Consider the following 19,934-nt stretch of genomic DNA (forward strand, 5'->3'; position numbering starts at 1 on the left):
TCTATGCAAGACGCTGTGAAGGTAAAATGTCCTCTCTCCAATCAAGTCATGCTAACATCTTCTGCCAATAAGAACTAAAGCTATAAAAGGTCAAAAGTATTTAGACATTGAAGATATTCTTTATATACAACATGGAGACATATATACAACTACAAGGAATTATTTTACAGATGTATTATATTGTTTATGAATAAAGCAACTTCACAGGCCTAGATGATTTCCCCCATCCATTACTGACAAGAATATCTACTGTTTGATGCTTAAAACATATTAATATGAAAAGTTAGGCTGCTCAAATTTATAGTGTTTGTTGTGTGCATGAGATGCAGCAGGAATACTGCTTAACCTCTCTCCTGCACTTTTCTCCCATGTAAAATGCACTTGCTCATAATTTATGACCATCCTTACTGGGACACTAAATGAGATCATCTAGGTAAGGCATTTCAAGCACCATGGTTGAGTAAGAGTTATCAATAAAGTCAGCTGGGACCAGAGAAAACCACCTAAAGCATGCCAATGTGATTACTCCATTTCACTTCCCATTTAACACTGTTAAATGACCCCTGCAATCCAACACTTAGACAGCAGAGGCAGGAGGATTGCTGCAAATTCAAGGCCAGTTTGGTCTGCATAGCTAGTTCCAGGCCAATAAAAGTACCACAGTGATATTCAGAAAAATGAAACAAAAGGCATTAAATGTCATATACAAAGCCACTCCTGAAATACCAGCACATCTGGTTCTATTCAAAGAGTTAACTCTGTAGTGAGCACTGCATTATGGGTAAATGCCAGCCATCATTTGCTTGAGGACTAATTCCAGTACAGTGAAGGCAATATGGCCTTCCTCTTCATGGAGCTTTAGACTTCTTTGCTCATAGCACTTGTGACCTCTGTCTGTTGCTTATCTACACCTCAGTTTTCCAAAAGAAAAATAAAAGGACTAGATAGGAAGAGCTCCCAGCATCACCCACATACTACCACATTTGGCAGCTACTGGGGAAAAAATGGGCCAGGCATATTTGCCATGGTCAGAGTCCAGAAATTCCTATTGCAAGCACCTTCTCCTTATGGGGTACATACTGGGTTAGTACCCCAAACAGTGGATGAATCTAAGGAGAAATGTGAAGTAGCCCAAACTGGTCTCTAGTTAGATACTTTAATCTCACCAAAATAGATAAGAGAAGAGGGCTGACAGCATTAGCAGTGAGGTGGCACCAACCAGTGAGAGCTTAGTGTTAGGAAAAGTAGTAAATTCTTCAGACACAGAATGAAATGTGAAAATCTGGACATCATTCATACAATAAGCAATAACTCTACTGTATGATTTCCTAGTTGACACAAGGCCTGAAATTACAGATATGTGGGTATTTTAATCTTGGGTGCAATGGACCTTTCAAAGAATTTTTATGTATCCATCACTATTAACAGGAAAGGCATAAAAACATACAATTTGAACTTTTTCAGTTTACACAGTAAAACACTATACAAAAGACTTTAAATAGTAGAGGTAATGGTTGCCGAAGCCAGTCTATAGAAATCTCAGCCTTCAGTTCTGCTAATATGGGATTTTTTTTTTTTTTTTTTACATGGCAGGAGCCTGCCTATTTTTCTTCAGCCTCCTGTATTACTGAAAATGGCTCTGGGAGTGAGCAAATCAGATCCTGTTCAAATCACTGCTCAGATGAGAAAGAGGCTCAGAGACGTCACACTGTATCCTGGAGTGTTCCCTGGGAGAAAGAGGTGCAGGACAAAGAGCCCCAGGCCTGACTCCTCTGCTTCTTCTGCCCATCAGCTTGCCTAGCTGGCTTCCCCAATGCGAATATTTCTCATTCAACCCTTATAAAAAGCATCCCAAGGTGCATGTGATCATCACTGCCCTAGATGAGGAATCATGGCTCTGACTGGGCAGTCTCTGAGGATCCTGACACCGAATGTAAACTGGTCATGTTTCTGGAATCTGGGGAGTTGGCTCAGTGGCTAAAGTGTCTGCTGTGTGAGCATAAGGACCTGAGTGAGGGACACCAGCACCTATGGTAAAGACCAAGTGTTCTATGTACATGTGTAACTGGCTCCCAAGGTGGAAACAAGAGGATCTTGGGGTTCACTGGCCAGCCAGTCTAGCCCTGACTGTGAACCCCAGATTCAGTGAGAATCCCCTTTTCAAACAATAAGGGGAGAGTCACAGAGGAAGGCATCCATTGTTGACCTTGGACCTCCACATGGTGCATGAGTGAGCACCCCAATAGTACAGAAAAGAAACATCAAAATAGGAAAGCAACTTAGAATATGTTCATCACTAAACTGATATTTAGTTAGTGACAATACATGCCGGGTACATAGTCACTGAGGACATGTGAACATGGCAGAGTCTACCTTTGAAGTATCTATGTATGACTTGCAGAGCTCACATTCTGCAGGTGATGTTGAAGGCATGCAGAGAGAACTTGCTCCTAGCTGGCTCCATTAGTCTTTTTCTCCTATAATTAGGCCAGAGAGTCTTGGTCTTTCTTATCTTTTGTATCCAAACTAGCCAAGACTGGCTGAAGACACCCGTTGCACAGGGAAAACAATGCACTGTGCCAAGGGATGAGGGAACTCAGCACAGGCACATGACTAACAGAAGGCTGAGTGTCTTCCTCCTGGTGCCTCCCCAGAAGACTGCAGGCCTATGCCCTAACTTGTGAGCCCAGGTTCTGCCATCTCCCCTGTCAGCTGCGACATGGACACCTCCAGTGTCCACCCTGGGATTTCAGCTGACACAATGTACATACAGCTCTACAATGAGCAGGAAGTCTCTCTTCACATTCTGTAGGTGTGCTGCTGTGTGTGGGCTTTTTATTGCTTTCAATAAGATGAACATGGAATCAAAATGGCCACCCAAAATGTGCAGCTGCAGGCAGGAAGCTAATCAGCTTCAATGGCTGTACTCTATTTAGCCTGTGCAGGCATGGAAAATATTTTTTGAAGTGAAACATGTTATCTTTGCAGGCGAGATTTAAGAGTGTTCTAAAACCAGACATTTTCTAATCAGATAAGCACAACATTCTCTGCTCTTGCTCTACAGGGTAGCTAGCAATGCCTGGCATTTGCGCAGAATCTGTGAGACGGTTTCAGCACTGCACAGATTTCTAACTCTCACTTTTGCACTGGACTGAGGTGTCTTTTGTTCACAGTGAGGTGGGCCCCACAGAAGGAGGAGCTAGGGGCATTTCTGCCGATACATGATGCTGTTGAAAATGAAGTGGTGGCAAATCTCTGCCATTTTTGCTCAAGGCTTCAGAGATGGCGTCTCTGTATCAACAAAAGTGGATTTTATTTTCAGGGAACAACATATGCAAACCAAGCTGCAATTAGCTAGCTGAGTCATAACTCAACCTGACGTGAAGGTCCCCACCAAGGGCAGTGTATGAAACACAGGGCAAGTTTCTAACAGGGCCGTTCTGGGTTGATTCTCAGAATGTGGTTATTAATGAGGAACATATTGGTTCCATCTGACAGCCAGTTATTAGAGCTCCTTTAAAAATAAATATCTGTTTACTACTAAGAAGGTAACAAGTCACAGCTCCCTACTTACTAATGGAACATTCACAAAGATGGCTTTATTTAGTTTCCAGAGCATTGATAAACTTTTCTAGTTTGTTTTTCACAGACTTAAATCAAATAACGCAACTTTCAGACTTCGGCTTTCCCTAAAGAGGAAGGCAGATTTGTTTTCATTGCACTGGTGCTAGAAGCCCTGGCTCCCAAGCAGTGTTGTGGGGGACCTCCGCCCTGTTGAGAGGATCCACTCTGATTCGGCCTCTCTACCTCCCACCCGGGGAAGTCAGTCATAAAAACTCTCAGCCCAAATGGCAGGGAAAAAAAAGGTTCATAGACTTAAAAGTACTCAGGAACAGGAACTAAATCTATTTAGTGGCTGGAGAGATCCTTGGGGTGTGATGTTGCTGGCCTAGTGAGCTTCAGGTCCAGTGAGAGATTGTCTCAAGGGAATCAGTAGGGAGAGTGACAGAGAGAGTGGGACACTGGACGTCCTCTGGCTTCCTTGTGAACACGTGCATCTGCGCATATATGTGTGTATATACCACATATACACTCACAAGCAAGCAAAACTCAAATAAAAAGCAGGAGGCAAAAGTCTATCTCAGCTTGGGCTAATAGTCAAAATAAGATGGTTGAAAATGAGCAGGAAGCAAGTGAACAGATGAGTGACCACCAGGCTTCATCTGATGTCAGGACACTCTTTACTACAGCCCGGGGCTGCTGGAGAGCCAGTCTGCCCAGTGCAAAGGGGGGCGACACCTACTTTCCTGCCAAAGAATTTGACCTCAGGCAGCTCACTTCCCTGCTCTATCTCACATTTGTTCAGAGGCAGCTGTCAGAGCAGAGAGAAGGCAGGAGGGTGCTGACCTGCTGCACACCTGGAGCTGCAGAACGCAGGGTCAAGGAGAGAGCGAGCCGCACCTCTGAGGATAAACAGCATGATCTGCTTTTTCCTCATCTGTCTTGCATGAAACAGCGAGCTCTGAATTTGCAGTTACAGATGATTCACTTGCTGAAATTATGGCTCTCACTTTGAGACTTCAAAGTGACGGAGAGGAAAACCAACCCTACTCACAGTTAGCAAATCCATGTGTCTGTGGGTAAAGTTATCTTAAAAGTTCCACCCGGAGATACCAGGGCGAGAGAAAGAAAATGAGCAAAAGACCAACAAGAAAAGGCTGACTACTTCCTAGGAAAGCCTCTCACACAGTCTGGGGTCCAGGGCATCAGGGAATCCGAGGTCAAAGGCTTGTCTAGTGACATAAACAGATGACAGGGGTCGGAGAGCCTCAGACATGGGTAAGGAGAGAATTGAAACCACCAAACAATTAATAAATACTGATGACTGTTTTTAGAAATTAAACAAAACAATGCCGGGCGGTGGTGGCACACACCTTTAATCCCAGCACTCAGGAGGCAGAGGCAGGCGGATCTCTGTGTGTTCGAGGCCAGCCTGGGCTACAGAGTGAATTCCAGGAAAGGCACAAAACTACACAGAAAAACCCTGTCTTGAAAAACAAAACAAACAAACAAACAAACAAAAAGAAATTGAACAAAACAAAACAAACAAAAAACAACCCCAACAGAGACTTACAATGGACTAAAATAAGAATAAAACAATGAAAATGTAAAATAAAGTTATTCTATTAGAAGGAGGGACTCGGGCTGTAGGTCGGTGTCAGAGGGTTTGCACCCCTCCACCCAGTACTCTGGTAGGGAGATATTAGGAAGAAAAGAAGAAGAAAATCTAGGCTAAGAAGCCAACTTCTAAGAAACTGAGGCAAAAACTGAAGTAGAGCCCGAAGAGAAGAGAAGCATCGAATTCAGGCTGATATTAGATGTTTTTCTTTAAAATGTGCTTAAGGCAATGAAACTGACCATTCAACATCTGCAGTAAAAAAAGTTGATGAAGAAAATGTCAAGCCTAGCCAATTATCATGGTGTCACGATAATTGGAACATAATTCTTGGTATGAAAAGCTCACAAAAACTATATCCACCATAAACACCTAATAAATTACTCAGAGACACTCTCTGAGAAATTAAAAACCAGGAAATAATACTTTTAAAGGAAAAATAGAAGAGCATAATATTTGCAAATATAAAGCTACTGGAAATATTTTTAAAATACTTTAAAAAATTTTAATATTCACTTTTCCTTAACTCAAGATTTTATCAAACATCTTTATACAGAGACTGCAAACAGTATTTTTGTTCTTAATTTTTAAAATTATGTAGAGAATATATTTTAAAGCCTTGAAGATAACCTGAAGTAACAGCCAACAAATATAAAAGAAACACAAAGCATAAAATGAGTTAAGCATCATAATAGTATCTTCAATAACTATTACAATAAGTTCAAACTGACAAAATTTTATTAGTAAAAGATACAGACTCTAATGTTGTATATTTTTAGATTCCAATAAAAGAAATGTTGCAATTGGCTTTATTAGATATAGGTACACACTTAACACTACAACAAAAGAGACTGTCAAATATTAACATCAAAGGATAATCTAAAAGTAAAAGGAAGTTATTGTTATATTTCAAGTGCTTCCAATATAACATGAAAATAGACAAAAATAATACGGAAGTATAATTAACTATAAATCCTCCACTTACTAGGTTCATGAAAAATGAATAAGGATTCAGAACACTTAAAACATATCAATTTAATCACAAATATCCATATTAATCTACAATAAACACATCATTTTTCAAACAAATTGGTATGGAAAAATAGTATTGACCACAATGTAATAAAATGCTAGATTAACAAATAAATTACAGACTCAAAACGATTTCTCCAGTTATTCAAGTCAAAATGAAAATAAAACAGAAAAAGTGGAAATTACAGACTGTTTCCAAAGTGAAGTCAGTAAGAATCCTAACAAAGTAGGAGACAGGCAAAAGGCACACCACCAGGCAGATTCAGTTTTAACTGCCTGCCCATTACACAATAAAGTATGATAATAAATTAGCACACTGTGAGAAGTTGGCATATGAACAAGTAAACATGCCACAGAAAAGCAGCCGCTAGTACTAATAAAATAAATAAATAAAGGCAGACATGGCGGAATTAGGTAGGGGAAACTTTCAGGTGAGTTCAGCACAGCCAACTGACAAAGCTGTGTCCTTCCCCTCTTGAAAGCAATTTGATCTGCCTGAAGAGAGAAGGACACACATCAGGCTAGTATTCATTAATTTAGAAAAAAAGAAAGAAAAAGAGAGGAAGAGAGAGCAAGAAAGAAGCTTATGAACAAATTCTTAAAAACTGAGCGCATGGCGGCTCTGATGTTGCAAAGCTGAGGAATGCCAGCAACGAGGAAGGAGATGGTAGTTTAATCGGGCCTCACCTTTCCCACATAACCCTGCTAGGTGGACACCTGGTGGTGAATCAGCCCAGCCTGCTCCATATCCTGGAGCTGTGACCTCCTGACTGCTAATTTAACTTTGGGGCCATGTGACAGGACCCTTTGGCGCCTGGTAGGAAGGGAGCCATGGAATGGCTCTGCTCAGGTCTCATCACAAGTACAGGGCTGAGGGGCTGGAAACAGTCCCGCTGTAACAGGCATGCCTAGCTAAGACCCTGGAAACACAAGAGGTGGTGGCAACAGGAAAGCTTCCAGTCACACGCTGTAGGCATCATCCTGCTAGCGGTTAAAAGCAGATACTGGCCTGCTTTCTCTGTTATACTGATGGGGAAACAACCTAAAATTAAGTCAAACTATTGCGAAAATAAAATAGAAAATTCACTTTTAGGAAACAGATGAAAATTTGATATTTGATGACAGGTAAAAAAATAAAAAAGAAACAAGAAAATATGGAAAATATTACATATTAAGCCAAGAGGGCAAAATTTCTAATAGTAAGGTGATTAAAGTACACATAAATTGACTACACTCACCGACTAAGTGATATAAAGACTCTCATAATAATATATTTAAGAGTACGGTTCAGAAATAGGCTACTGAAAGAAAACACATTTGAATAAAAGTATATGGAATGGATAAAAATAAACAGAAATTCAGATGCTATGAAGGAAATGCAAGGCAAAAGAAACCCAGTAACGAGTTTTCCTATTAACCACAACAGAAGTGGGGCCCATATATCATGTGAGAACAGAATAATATCACAAGAAATCAAGATAGTGTAACACTCCTGACTGTAAGTGCAGCTAATGAGAAAAATAAAATATATAAACCAGAAGTGACAGAATTATAGGGATGGATAAAAGGGCAGTTGGTGACTTTAGCATAGAAGACCTTCTGAAGCTGACAGACCAGCACAGTCAGCCATGGAAGGAGGGGTTGGGGGGCGGGGCTCACCAGCCCTACTGCTTAATGCTGATCTACTGACAACTAGCAGATTCTGGGAGAGGGGGATCCAGAGCAGCTCGCTGTATAGACGCTGGTGAGCACACCAGGCTCTGATGACTAGTTCTAAAGCAGAGTCACAGGGCCCTAGTTAAATCCCGTAGGATACAAAACAAAACAAGTGAGTACAGGGAAGATATCTGTAAAGAATAAGGGAGCCTGGAAGGGTTTTTGGAAAACCAGAGTGAGAGGTGGGAGAAGTGACCGGAATCACTGTATACACATATATGAAATTATCACAGAATAAAGTTTATTAGGGAGAAATTTCAAATGAATAAAAAACTTTCTCCAAAAAATTCACAACGCTCAGTAATGACAGAATTTCAGAATCAGAAATTTCTGTCTTCAGTAAGCCACTTCAGTCATGCCATGTCGGCAAAATGAAGAAGATTCTCTAACTCACACCCAGGCTAACATGATCTTTGTAACAGCTTTTAGTTATTCCAGTCTTTCATTGCTTATGGCTGGGCATCTCTGTGACAATAAAGGATATATACAACTTTCTGAGGGTCAGAGAAAACACTTTAAGTACATATAGTTATGAACTTGGATTAAAAGATTAGTAGTGTAAGAAAGATGTCATTTCCCCACAAATCAACTTACTAATTTGATTACAATAAAAATAACTTAAGCCAAACGCTTTCTTGAATCACCTGAGACTAAAGTGACTTTTAGAAAGAGAAAAGTTAGGCTAAAGATACATAGCTCAGTGGTAGAGCACGTGACTGATACTCTGTGGCCCTAGGTTTGATTCCCCAGAACAAGAAAAAGAGAAGAAAAATCTTGTGAATGCTCAGCTCTAAAAGAAGCATCTATATATCTCCTCACATCCAAGGGTCAGGGAACACTGAGAAATAAGGGGTGGAAAGAATGTAAGGGCCAGAGGAATGTTGTGAGATGCTGTCACCTAGAGATGACATGGTCATTGTCCTCATGAACCCGCTGCAGCTATGGTTACCTGCTCAAGATCAAAACAAGGTCCATTAACACTCCAGCAGGCAGCACTAACCAGCCTCTCTGGGTGTCCTCAGGCCCCAAAGGAGATGACATGAAGGTAGGCCAGTGTTATACTACCAGCTGGTGTCTGAGAGTAATGGGAGGGATGAGCTTGGGTGGCTATGATCAAGGTACATGGTGTACATGCATGAAATTGTCTTAAGAAAATCATGAAGCCTTCTGACCAGAGGGAAACAATCTTTAATAAACATGCTGACCAGGCTGTCAGTTACTTGAAGAAATCAAGTCAGGTGCACTGTACAATGAATTCTCTGTACATTCCTGACACCAATTATTCAGTGGGTACTCAACTCCTAAGTGACAAGAACTGGGCAAAGACAGAGGACACAGTCTGTGGAAGAATCATGATCACAGAATATAGTAAGAAAACATATAATTGGCCCAAAGTAAGACTGGATAAAGTAATGACAGCTTGTGGCTTTGCCAAAGCAGCGAAACAGGTATTTTTACTTAAAGCAATTAAGAGAATCCTGTAACACCAGACTTGGAGGAGAAAAATCTACCTGGTTCTCTACATGCACACTAAGGGTCTATCTGGTGCTTCAGAAGACTGAGCTCTTCAGTTCCAAGCCCAGCCTAGCCTAGACTCCCTTGCCTGGGGATTCAGCAGGAGGACAGCATGAGAGGGATAGGGCATCCATCACCCTTACCCTAGATGCAATTTTCAGCAGGATTGCATCTTGCAAAGCTGTGGGTATTGAATGGCTTCTTTAGGACAGAGGAAGGTGATGGCTTCCTGCTGTCACATTCCTTGGTGGTTCTATTAACTGTTCAAAGTCTGCGCATTGAACTCTTCAATGGAACCCTTTGGGCATATTATTCTTATTAGAAATCTGTCTACTTCAGGAAAACAAAGAAAAACAGCTTTTCAGAAAAATAACTGCCCTAGAGGAAAGAGGTCATGACCAGGTAGCAGAGCATCTGTAAAAGTAAAAAAATATACGTGTAACTTGCACGTGTCCTGAAAGGATGCCCAAAGTTATTAACTGCTACCATGACACGTGACAAACATTAGAATTGGTGAAAGTAGAGTGCAGTCTGCTAAAACTGTACTCTCAAATGTAAGACTCGGATAATGTTATTGAAATGATTTAATCAGCAAACAGATGATTCCTGGTTCACTGCACAAATAAAAACATATTTAACAATGAAAGGAGCAAGCAGGCAGAAGTTGTGCAGGCCAGTGCTCACCTCTTTGAACTTGTGACTGAGCTTGCTTGTGTCCAGATCAGATGGGGAAAACATGTCCTCATTCTCAGGGAGCTCGAAGACTTCAATGGCCATGTCACCACCAGGAAGAATGGGCCCAACTTCATCCTCTTCTTCATCAGTGGCATATTCTCCAGTCTGAAAGGAAGGGGATTTCAGAAATACAACTGTCCTTATCCTACACAGAGTTGTTATTAAAACCATTTTTTATAAGAGAAAAGCATGTCACCAAATGTTAAGAGTGTTAATGTTTAAATTAAGCATGCCTCATGCACCCAATGTTACACACAAATGTTAGTTCAGAGATCCAGATTACCAAGTGCAGACCAGAGACATGTGCATTTAACAGTGAACAGCACTGGCAGTGAGAACGACTCACCACTTTGCCAGTTTTACTAAATAAAATCATCTTGCTAAAAGAGATAAATAATTTCTTTATTACACCTATTTATGTGTGTGTACATGTGAGGGCTTATAAATGCCACAGCACATGTGCAGAGGTCTGAGAGCAATCTGGGGGAGTCTGTTCTCTCCTTCCACCATGTGGGCTCCAGGGATTGACCTCAGGTCATCAGGCTTGGTGGCACACACCTTTCCCTACTGAGCCATCTCAACAGCTCAGGAAACAGGCAGTGTCTTTAAATTCCTACTTCCTGAGCCATCTCCTATCTGGAGCCAGGAGGAAGGAGTCAGAGGTCAAAGGTCCACAGAGGCGGCAAAGCTTTAAAAGCCTTTCAAAACCACAGCAGCTTAACTGCCCTTACCCCAAACTTCAATCAGTTGTGTTTGGGTTGTTAATTAGGGGCCTGAACCGGTGAAGGACAAACTCAGGGCTTCTAACCATACACGTGCTGCATTATCTAGATATAAAACTATCTTGTCAGTCTGAAAAAAATACATCACCTACAATTTTAGATTTCCAGCTTTTTTCTCAGAGAGCCAAAGATCTGTGCACATTATGAGGCCATGTCTGCTTGGTGGCCAGCTTAGATGGGCCATTCCCTTTCTAGTTCACAAAACCTCACTAACTGCTGCTGCTCTGTGTTAGCTGGCTCCTTTCTAAGCCAGCAGGACCCTGGAGGTATTTGAGTTCATGACCTCTGAAATAAATGTGTGTCTTTGTCACTGACTTCCTCAACAGTATTGGAAAGTAACTCCTCTTGGCAGCACCAGGGTATGAGGCTATAATTCAAAATAATTGCCTGACATCTTTACCTTCTGTAATTTAAGGATAAATCACAGATTCTGTGGGTTAAAAAGACCAAGTTCATTTAATTCATCCCTGCTCCTTCAGGAAGTTGCTTTTTCAACACAGAGTACAGATATGCATTCCTACTGCCTTCAAGCCAGCCTTCACAAACAATGGGGTGATGGATTCCTTGGATTAGGCACCCTGGGCTCCAAGTGTTGCTTTTCCTCTAGGCTGTTCTCAGGCTGCCACTGTGGGAGATGGGCATCACCATCTACCTGTGCTTGGTAATAAAGGAAAATCTGGGGAAATCTGGGCATTTGCCTCCAAGTGATCCTTCCTAGTCTGGAAAGGTGGCATTCACTTGCCTTCAGACTTCTCTTATCCAAATAAAACCACTGCATTTTGGTAACAGTACAGATTTCTTTCTCTCTAAACTTCATGGCTGTGCTCTGATTTCCTTTCTCTAGTTATGGTGCCTAGAAGTAGACAATATCCAAGAAACTGTGGGCCACTGACAATATCACACTGCCTCAACACCTTCTGGACTCTTCTTCCTTACACACGGACTATTATTACAGAGACCACAACCTCACAGCATTTGTCTAAAGAAATAACGTTAGGATCTTTCATGTAGAACAGAAATTTTCAAACTGGCCATGGGAAAGTTGGGTCTGCTCCCCATCTTTCTTATTCAAGTACAATTAAAGACATCTTGGCTGGAAGGGAAAGAGGTTGGTATCAGTGACTCATTCATTTTTAATATAGATGGCAGTTTAGTGCCAAGAAATCTAGAATGTCTCTAAGCCGTGCCCAACTACCTAGGCCACATACAGCTAGATGAGGCTCAGGACAACTATATGAATGACCAGTGCAAAATCATAAGTTTAAACTATTACGAATCTTCTTTGAGATCCTTTTCTTTTTAATTCAATTTCATGTTCCTTGAGCATGAACTTTATAGATTACAGTGTCATGTAACAATGTCACAAGAAAAGACATTCTTGGGTCAACTTTAAGTATCATTCCAAGTACCTTTGACCACACCAATGAAACACAACAATGTAGCTTGTTGGTTTTCCGTCACTACTAGTGTAGTTAGCATCCCTTCAGCGTCAGAAGCAAGAGTAAGCAGTTCTTACTTCTAGGAATACTTCTCCCTTGTCTACTACACCTTCCATCATAATTACCTCTGCAAATAATGTTGTTAAGAACTCCAGATTCTTTTATTTTGATTCTCCCAACTTCCTTTCTTCCATAAATCCAGGTGACTTCCAACTCTGCTGAAATTAAAGTCCTTTTGTCTTTCCATTTACTGGCACCTTCTCTTTCCAATTAGCCTATGAGCATCCTGAAGATAAAGTATGTCTGTCACTGTCTTGAGTCCCTTTTACTGCCTTGAGTCTGATTTGTTTTAAGCCCTGAAGATTGTGGGTCTTGCAAAACTGTAGAATCATTCTCTCTCACCAACCACTTGCAATTCCTACTGTCAGGAACTTTGAATAAAGGATGCAGCTGTTACACAATACCATAAACATCTGGACTTAGAAAGATATGTTTAATAGATGAAGAACAATACACTCTCCTGACTCCTTTATCTTTATTGAAAATCTTAATTATTTTTATGGTTACCCTGCAAATAAATAAATGATATGGAACAAAAGGTTAGCAACATGTTGTAAACCTCAAAGTGAGTTCAAATCTGCTATTTGTAGAGAAAGATAGACAATGTCATACAATGCCGCTTCCCCCGAACCACGCCACCTCCGCAAAAAAAAAAAAAAAAAACTCCACAAAAACTCCCTACCACCACCTATCACCCTGTAACCAGCTTCCTTCCAACTGATCAAATTTACAATCTTTAAAACAAATGGATCCTTGGCATTCTTGATCTCACTGTGTAATCTATTTTAAATGTGGCAAGAACAATTCTCAGGGTAAAAACTGACAAAAAGTGAGCATCCCTTTCTATATTCTGTTTACCTTGTTCATTAATACCTTGTTCATTTTTAATGGGCTCATTAAAAGGTTAGGGAGTAAAGAACTCTACTTCAGAAACTTCATGTTTGTCCAACAATATGCACTCAACAGCTAGATGACATGGGTCTGAACATACCATCTTAATTTGGGGACACAGACTCAGAGATTTCACCCAAGGGCCATTAGTTAAGTTGTTGAAATTATTATATAACAAATCCCTTAAACCTGCACTCTTTCTTTTATGCTATGCTGTTACCAATCCACAGAAACAAAAACTCTGTAGCGGCGATGGAGAGGGGCAAACATCTAGAATACACTTCTTTAACATTTCCTCAAATGTAAAGTTTTTTTGTATCATCCTGCTGTGTTGAGATCTACCATCCACAGCTTTGATTGTCATTCAATTCATTTGGAAGTCCTGCACATGTGTCTGCTGGGATCCAAAGTTCTTGTCTCTGTTTTCCTCATAGTAAGTTCATCCTGAGCAAATACACACACACACAAAGGAGGAGGAAGAAGAGGCTCCTTTGGAAGGACAGGGCAGCAAGAATAGCAGTGGCTGGGAATTATAAAATAGGGTCACTGAATATCAACTAATATATCTTCTCTAAGTCTTAAGTGAGCTCAGCATAGTGCAGTGACAAGTCTTCCCCTGGGCTCAGGGACCTGCTGACTGGTGTTGCATGCTTTCTTTCTTACAAAAGCCACAGCCAGATTGTATAATCACTAAAAGTTATTTCAGTGTCCTTAGAAAGAATGAAAATTACTTCTGCAAGGGAAAAAGGTGTAAAGTTCCTCTAGATTTTTGTTGTTATCTTCTACATGTTCTTCTCATACCTCATTTTGTGGACCTCTAGTCTCAATCTTCCTAAAATACTCTCCCATTGATGCTTCTCACATTTCCTCAAGACATGAATGCTTTGGGACATAAACATTTTATTAAATGACAATGGTAAAAAGAACACCCTGCCAGGGTGCACCACTTGGTAAACATAACTTCTGTTCGGACATAATAGAGCCTGGAGCACACACAAGAGATGTAGGTATCAGCCTACATTTTACTGACGGGACATAAACTATCAAATCTTTGGAAGTTGGTGAAGTGGGGAACGATAAAAGAATCTTAGTTGGGTGGTCACTTAGATCTGGGTTCAAATGCTGGCTCTGAGATTTTGTAAGCCAACTTCTAAACCAAAGTTTTGATTGCTTAATGTGTCAAGTGAAAAACAAACAAAGCAAACAAAGGACAAAGAAAACAGCTCCTTACCAGGACAAGGTTGTCACTGTTAAATTAGGTGGTGCCTGAAAAGTATTTAACAGAAAGGCATAGCACTCAATAGTGGTCAAAATAGCTGACCTTTGTTATTGCTGCTGTTGATACCAACACTGAGGAGGTGACTCGCTACATGAGGTTTCACCAAGCCTGTATCTGGTAACCAGATGACACTAAGCTTCTATCTTGTAAGTATGATTCCTTATGTCCCTACACTTGCATCTTTTATCAGTATTCTGACATAAACCATTCCTTTCCTAACAGGCTCCTTTTCTCATGCTGCAGTATGGACCTGTTAATATCAAACTCAAGAGTTCTGTACCTCCCCACCTGTCACCAGGGGCCAAGATGCAGGGCCCTCACATCAGAACAAACTGTGAAGCTGTTGCTGGTAACTTTCCTCCACTCCCCCACGCTCCCAAGCATACCTTCATCTCTCTCACAGTCACATCTGCCTTTTCCCATCAACTGCAAGTCCCTCAACAGTGCCAGGTACAATTTATCCCTCTAATCCCAGTGGCCAGGGGACTGTTTGGCATACAGTAGGCCCCGAACAAATGTTTGCTGAATAAATTAAGATAGTTGTGGCCACATCTGCACACCATGGCAGAGCCTGATTTTCCTCTTAATCTCAGCTTTCCAGTATGAAATACAGTTAAGCACAGCTGCAGCTGAAGTCTAAATGGCCCTAGTGGGGTTTCTCTTGTTGTTAGGCTCAACTATTTGCAGTAATTTTGCTGTAGCAATGTTTACTCTGGTAAATTCTGGGACACTAAATGGTGCTAATCACAAAAATAGCCTGAATTATGCAGTTTGTGGGAATTTGTTTGCTGGATTTGAATCCAGTTTTATATATATATTTCCCAGACTCACTTCTGAGAGAAAAGAGAACTTTCTCTAGCAGAGGAAGACCCCAGATGAGACACTGACCCTCACAATCTCCATCAACTAGGATTTTAGCAAGAAAGCACATGCATGCTTTCGAACATAAAAATTCCCCACAAAGGCATCTCTTTTCCCATGTTGGGCCAGGGACTTTTGTGTGGCCTGGTTTTGTAATGTTGAGACACTTAAGGCTCTGGACATTATTTGCAGGGCTGGGACGCACTTTGTTTAGGGACTGTTGTGAGAATACGCAACAGTGACACATTCGAAGTTACACCACTGCCAGGAATATGAGCAGAGGCTGTGAGAGCTTCTTACTAGGACCATTTCACCTTCTCATTTCTCCAGGAAAACCAGAGGAGTGCAGCAAGAACATACCAATGAGGCTAGAGAGAGCGGGTCTCCAGGAGAGCCTCAGCTTGCATCTTTCATGGGCTACTCTTCCAGAGAATGGTTTAAAGATTTCAGTATCTTAGGAGATTAGGAGGATTTGAAGAAATACATAATACTTATGATGCTGATCTGAGATGTATATTCATGACCCCTTCTCTTTACTCACTCATTCAGAATGTATCAGGTTGGTTGGTTGGTATTGTTGTTGTTGTTGTTGTTACTGTCGTTGTTTTAACTTTGTAGAAAGATTTGTTTCAGCTCACAGTTCTGGAAGTCCAGAGTTAAGGGACCACCTATGATAATAGTCTCCTCAGTGGCCAGAGATACAAGCTAGTGCACAGTGACTCATGGCAAGAGACAGAGAGCTTGTACATGATGTCTGTGTGCTGGGGATACATGCAGATGTGTGCATGTGTTTACATGTTTAAAGTGTCTCCATCTTTTGTTTTGAGAATGTTTCTTGGTTTTTACACCATTCTCACTACCTAGTTGCCACAGAGAGAAACTTATTTAAAGCTCTCTTTTTATTATTTTAAATTATGTGTATGTGTGTGTTTGTGTGGGGTTATGTGCACATGACTGTTCATGCCCTTGGAGGCTAAAGACATCAGATTCTCCCTTGGAGTTCTAAGTGGTCATGAGCCACCTACTTCGGTGCTGAGAACTGAATCTGGATCCTCTGCAAAAGCAGGAAGAGGTCTTAACTGATGAGCCATCTATCCATCCCTTAAATAGAGGAACATTTAAAATCAATACCTACATTACTCATCTAGTCCTGAGTCCCCAGCCTTCAGGAGCTCAATTCATTGTACTTATCACACTACTGACAAACTATTATTCTAGCAATTTTAACTAAAGGTCTGTAAATAAAATCTCTTCCAACTACTCAAGTCCATGTTTCCTTTCTTAAATACTTTCTGTTAATTTTTTTCATTAATTAGCACTAGATTTTAATGTTTTCTTTAGTTTTTATCTACCCCAAATAGAAGGCTTACTCAAAACCAGGGCCACTATTTCCTGCAATGGTGTCTCAACAGTAAAATGACCTGAACGACCTCGCTTCCTCTGCTCTACTGTAACCCTTCCTCTCTAGTGTGGACTGAACCTAGCAATACACGGGAAGTAACAAAGTTAGTTACAGGAAGGGCGACTTCTGCCTCTTTTGTCCTCCTGCTCTCTCCAAGTCCCCAGTATGGGGAAGCAGGAATCCATGTTGTGAGCAGGAAGAGGCCACATTATGAGGCACTGAGATGTCTGGCGGATGGCCAGCAGGAAACAGAGGTCTGCCAACAGTCACATGAGGGAGCATGGAATCGGCTCTTCTGCATCCTGTCAACAGCTGTGAGTGAGTTTGGATGCACACCCTCTCCCAGCTGAGCTCTTAGATGACCAGAGCTCTGGCTGACACCTTACTTAGGGCCTTGGGACAGATGCGGGCTTAGAAGGATCCAGATGAACTGGCTCTGGGTGTACTGTACGAACAGTTATTTTAAATTGCTGTTTTGGTGGTTGGCAACGCTTTAGGAGGAAGGGGGTACACATAGGAAGGAGGTTGCCTTAACAAGTCAGGGAAAATAACAGGAGTGTGGCTTTGGAAATGGGCAGTGGGAAAGTAACAGACAGATTCTAGAGAATGGATTAGTCTAAATTGTCCCAGATTGTTAGAGGAAACCTGGAAGGAAGGGCCGTTATACGGCAGAATGTGCAGAAACATCAGCTTTGCAATGAGATGTAGGAAATGTCTAGTCAACAGGATTTCCACGGCATCGGAGGGCTGCCTGACTGGCTTCTCCCTCTTGTAGAAATGGAGATCAGAGTGAAAGTTCTATGAAGCAGGAAGGAACAAGATGTGATGGCTTTAAAAGTTTACAATTAAGTCTAGAATTAAGAGATGGCTGCCAAACCCAAGTTCAAATTCAGGAACTGCTAGTGAGAACAGAGTTCTCAAGTATAGGCTAGATTATTGGGGTTGACTTAGGAAACTCCAAGTTTAAACCACCTCAGATAAACAAATCTGCCACTGCCCTAGAAGAGGCACCGTTTCCAGTCAGTCATTCTGAGGTTGTATAATTTTACTGAAATGCTACGCCAGTCTGGAACAAAGGCCACTATGCCTTTTCTCACAGGACTCGTGGAGAGGGGATCTGTGAAGGAGCTGTCTCTCAGCAGTGTTCTCCCAGGTCTATCCAGTTTATTGCATGTGGGAGAGTATCTCAGAAGAACACACCTGTGGCTACACTGATCAAAGTAACCAAGAGAAACAAGAAGGGAATCCACCAAGTCTAAGGACACAGACTACTGTGAACAGGATTCCAAGTCAGAGAATAGCCCAACTCACAGTCCTGTCACCGTCTATACCCCATGGCCTCCCAGATAAAAGAAATCGGACAAAACCTTCAGGATTTACCTTAGAAATCTGGTGCGCTGACGTTTCCATTTGTCCTAAGTCAATCCAAGTAGATCAGGGTGTACCAGTAAATGGATAGACGGGGCTTCAATACACGCAGTCTAGGGGCTAGAGACCTTCACTGTCCAAAAGCCCCAGGCAGCCGGGAGAGGCTGATGGGAAAACCCTCCAGGACCCAGGAACACAGTGACGGCATCCAATTCAATGGCTGCACTGTGAGGCTAACCGCCCACAGGGTGCATCTAAATCCTGAATTATCCCACAGGAATTCTCCTCCTGGAAGCAAGGCTAGCAGCAGCTTGGAGGGAATCTTCAGCCACCTGAAGACTATATGACCTAGCAAGAGTCTTTCCCTAAACATACAAAACTTACAAAAAAGAATCTCCTTCAAGTGATTCTTCTCACCGTGGGACCAGGTAAGACAGAGTTTTGAGCCAGTATGCACAGAACTAGAAAGCTTAATATACCTCTCTCCCCTAAAGTTTCCAACAAACCCAGGGTCCATGTAGAAGGGCAGATGACCTCACTAGTAGTCATTTTAAAGCAGCTGAGGCCAAGATGGTGGTCAGGAGCTCTCAGGGTTATGGAGAGAGAAATCGACTCCGTGCCATTCATAAGGCATGCTTGGCACTTAGTGTGGCTTCAGCCTAATGCTGTTATTCTCAGACCACCTAACATACTTTCAACAGTAGTCCATAATTGCTGGCACCACCTATCCAGCTAGGTTTTGACTCAGCAGTTCTAAGCCCCACTTCCACATAGGTATTGGAATGAACCCTTATCTGGGGAACCTGCCAGTCTACCCTTCTCACAACATCTCTTTAAATCTTGTTTGGAAGCAGGGAGTGGGGTGCTGACAAGGATGATGAGGCTGAGAGCTTTTCCTTCTCCACTGAGTTACCTTCATCACTAGAAACACAATGCAAGGCAGCTGGGGTCCAAAGTGCTACCTCTGGGTTTCCAGGGAATTTGTCTCCCTTAGAGAAATTTCCCTGACAGGACCACATTCCCTCTCAGATCTCCCTCTCTCTTTCTTTTTCAATACAGGGTTTCTCTGTGTAGCCTTAGCTGTCCTCAAACTCCCAGTCTGGCCTAGAACTTAGAGATCCACCTGCCTCTGCTCCTGAGAGCTGGGATTAAAGGTGTGTGCCACCATGCAAGGTCCAACATTCCGTCCCAATTGCTAGGATGCATACCAAAGTGTCTGCTCTAGAGACAAATCTAAAGTTGCATGGTAGCTCTAACAGACTGCAGGAGAAATGGTCAATGGCCAACCCAATAATGCAACTTTTTCTTACCGATCCTTATATGCCCTGACTTATCATCTGCCCTGTGGACAGGAAGTCTCAAGATTCTCTGGTAGTCAAATCACAATGATTGAAATTCCCCTCCTCCCATACAGATGTGTGCTTCTGTAAATATTGTCACCGGGGTCAGAACCTTCCTCTAAGCCAGGATGTGTATCCATGTGAGTCAAAGCAAACATCTTGTGCTGGCTGTTCAGGTCTTTACTCCCTAAAGGCAGCAAGAAGAGAACGACGTGACTCCTGCACAGGTAGGGGTGGGAGGATGTGAGCTCTAAATAGAGTGATGTGAATCTTTTAGATGGAGCAATAAGCATGCCCCCTTGTTCTGCAGGGGAAGTCTATCCTCCCTGCCCAGTCCC

At 41.9% G+C, this 19,934-nt stretch overlaps 1 protein-coding gene across 9 annotated transcripts in view; it reads right to left on the bottom strand.

The window, feature by feature from the left end:
* Positions 1–19,934, bottom strand: part of Ppp1r9a (protein phosphatase 1 regulatory subunit 9A) — a 262,484-nt gene that overhangs the window by 54,290 nt on the left and 188,260 nt on the right. For all 9 annotated transcript variants that reach the window (XM_036182883.1, XM_036182878.1, XM_036182886.1 and 6 more), the window contains one exon: positions 10,124–10,279. In XM_036182883.1, coding sequence (XP_036038776.1) covers positions 10,124–10,279 — 156 coding nt within the window. The remainder of the gene's footprint in view (positions 1–10,123; positions 10,280–19,934) is intronic.

Source organism: Onychomys torridus, chromosome 3 (genome assembly GCF_903995425.1).
Source record: "Onychomys torridus chromosome 3, mOncTor1.1, whole genome shotgun sequence".
NCBI classification, from domain to species: Eukaryota; Metazoa; Chordata; class Mammalia; order Rodentia; family Cricetidae; genus Onychomys; species Onychomys torridus.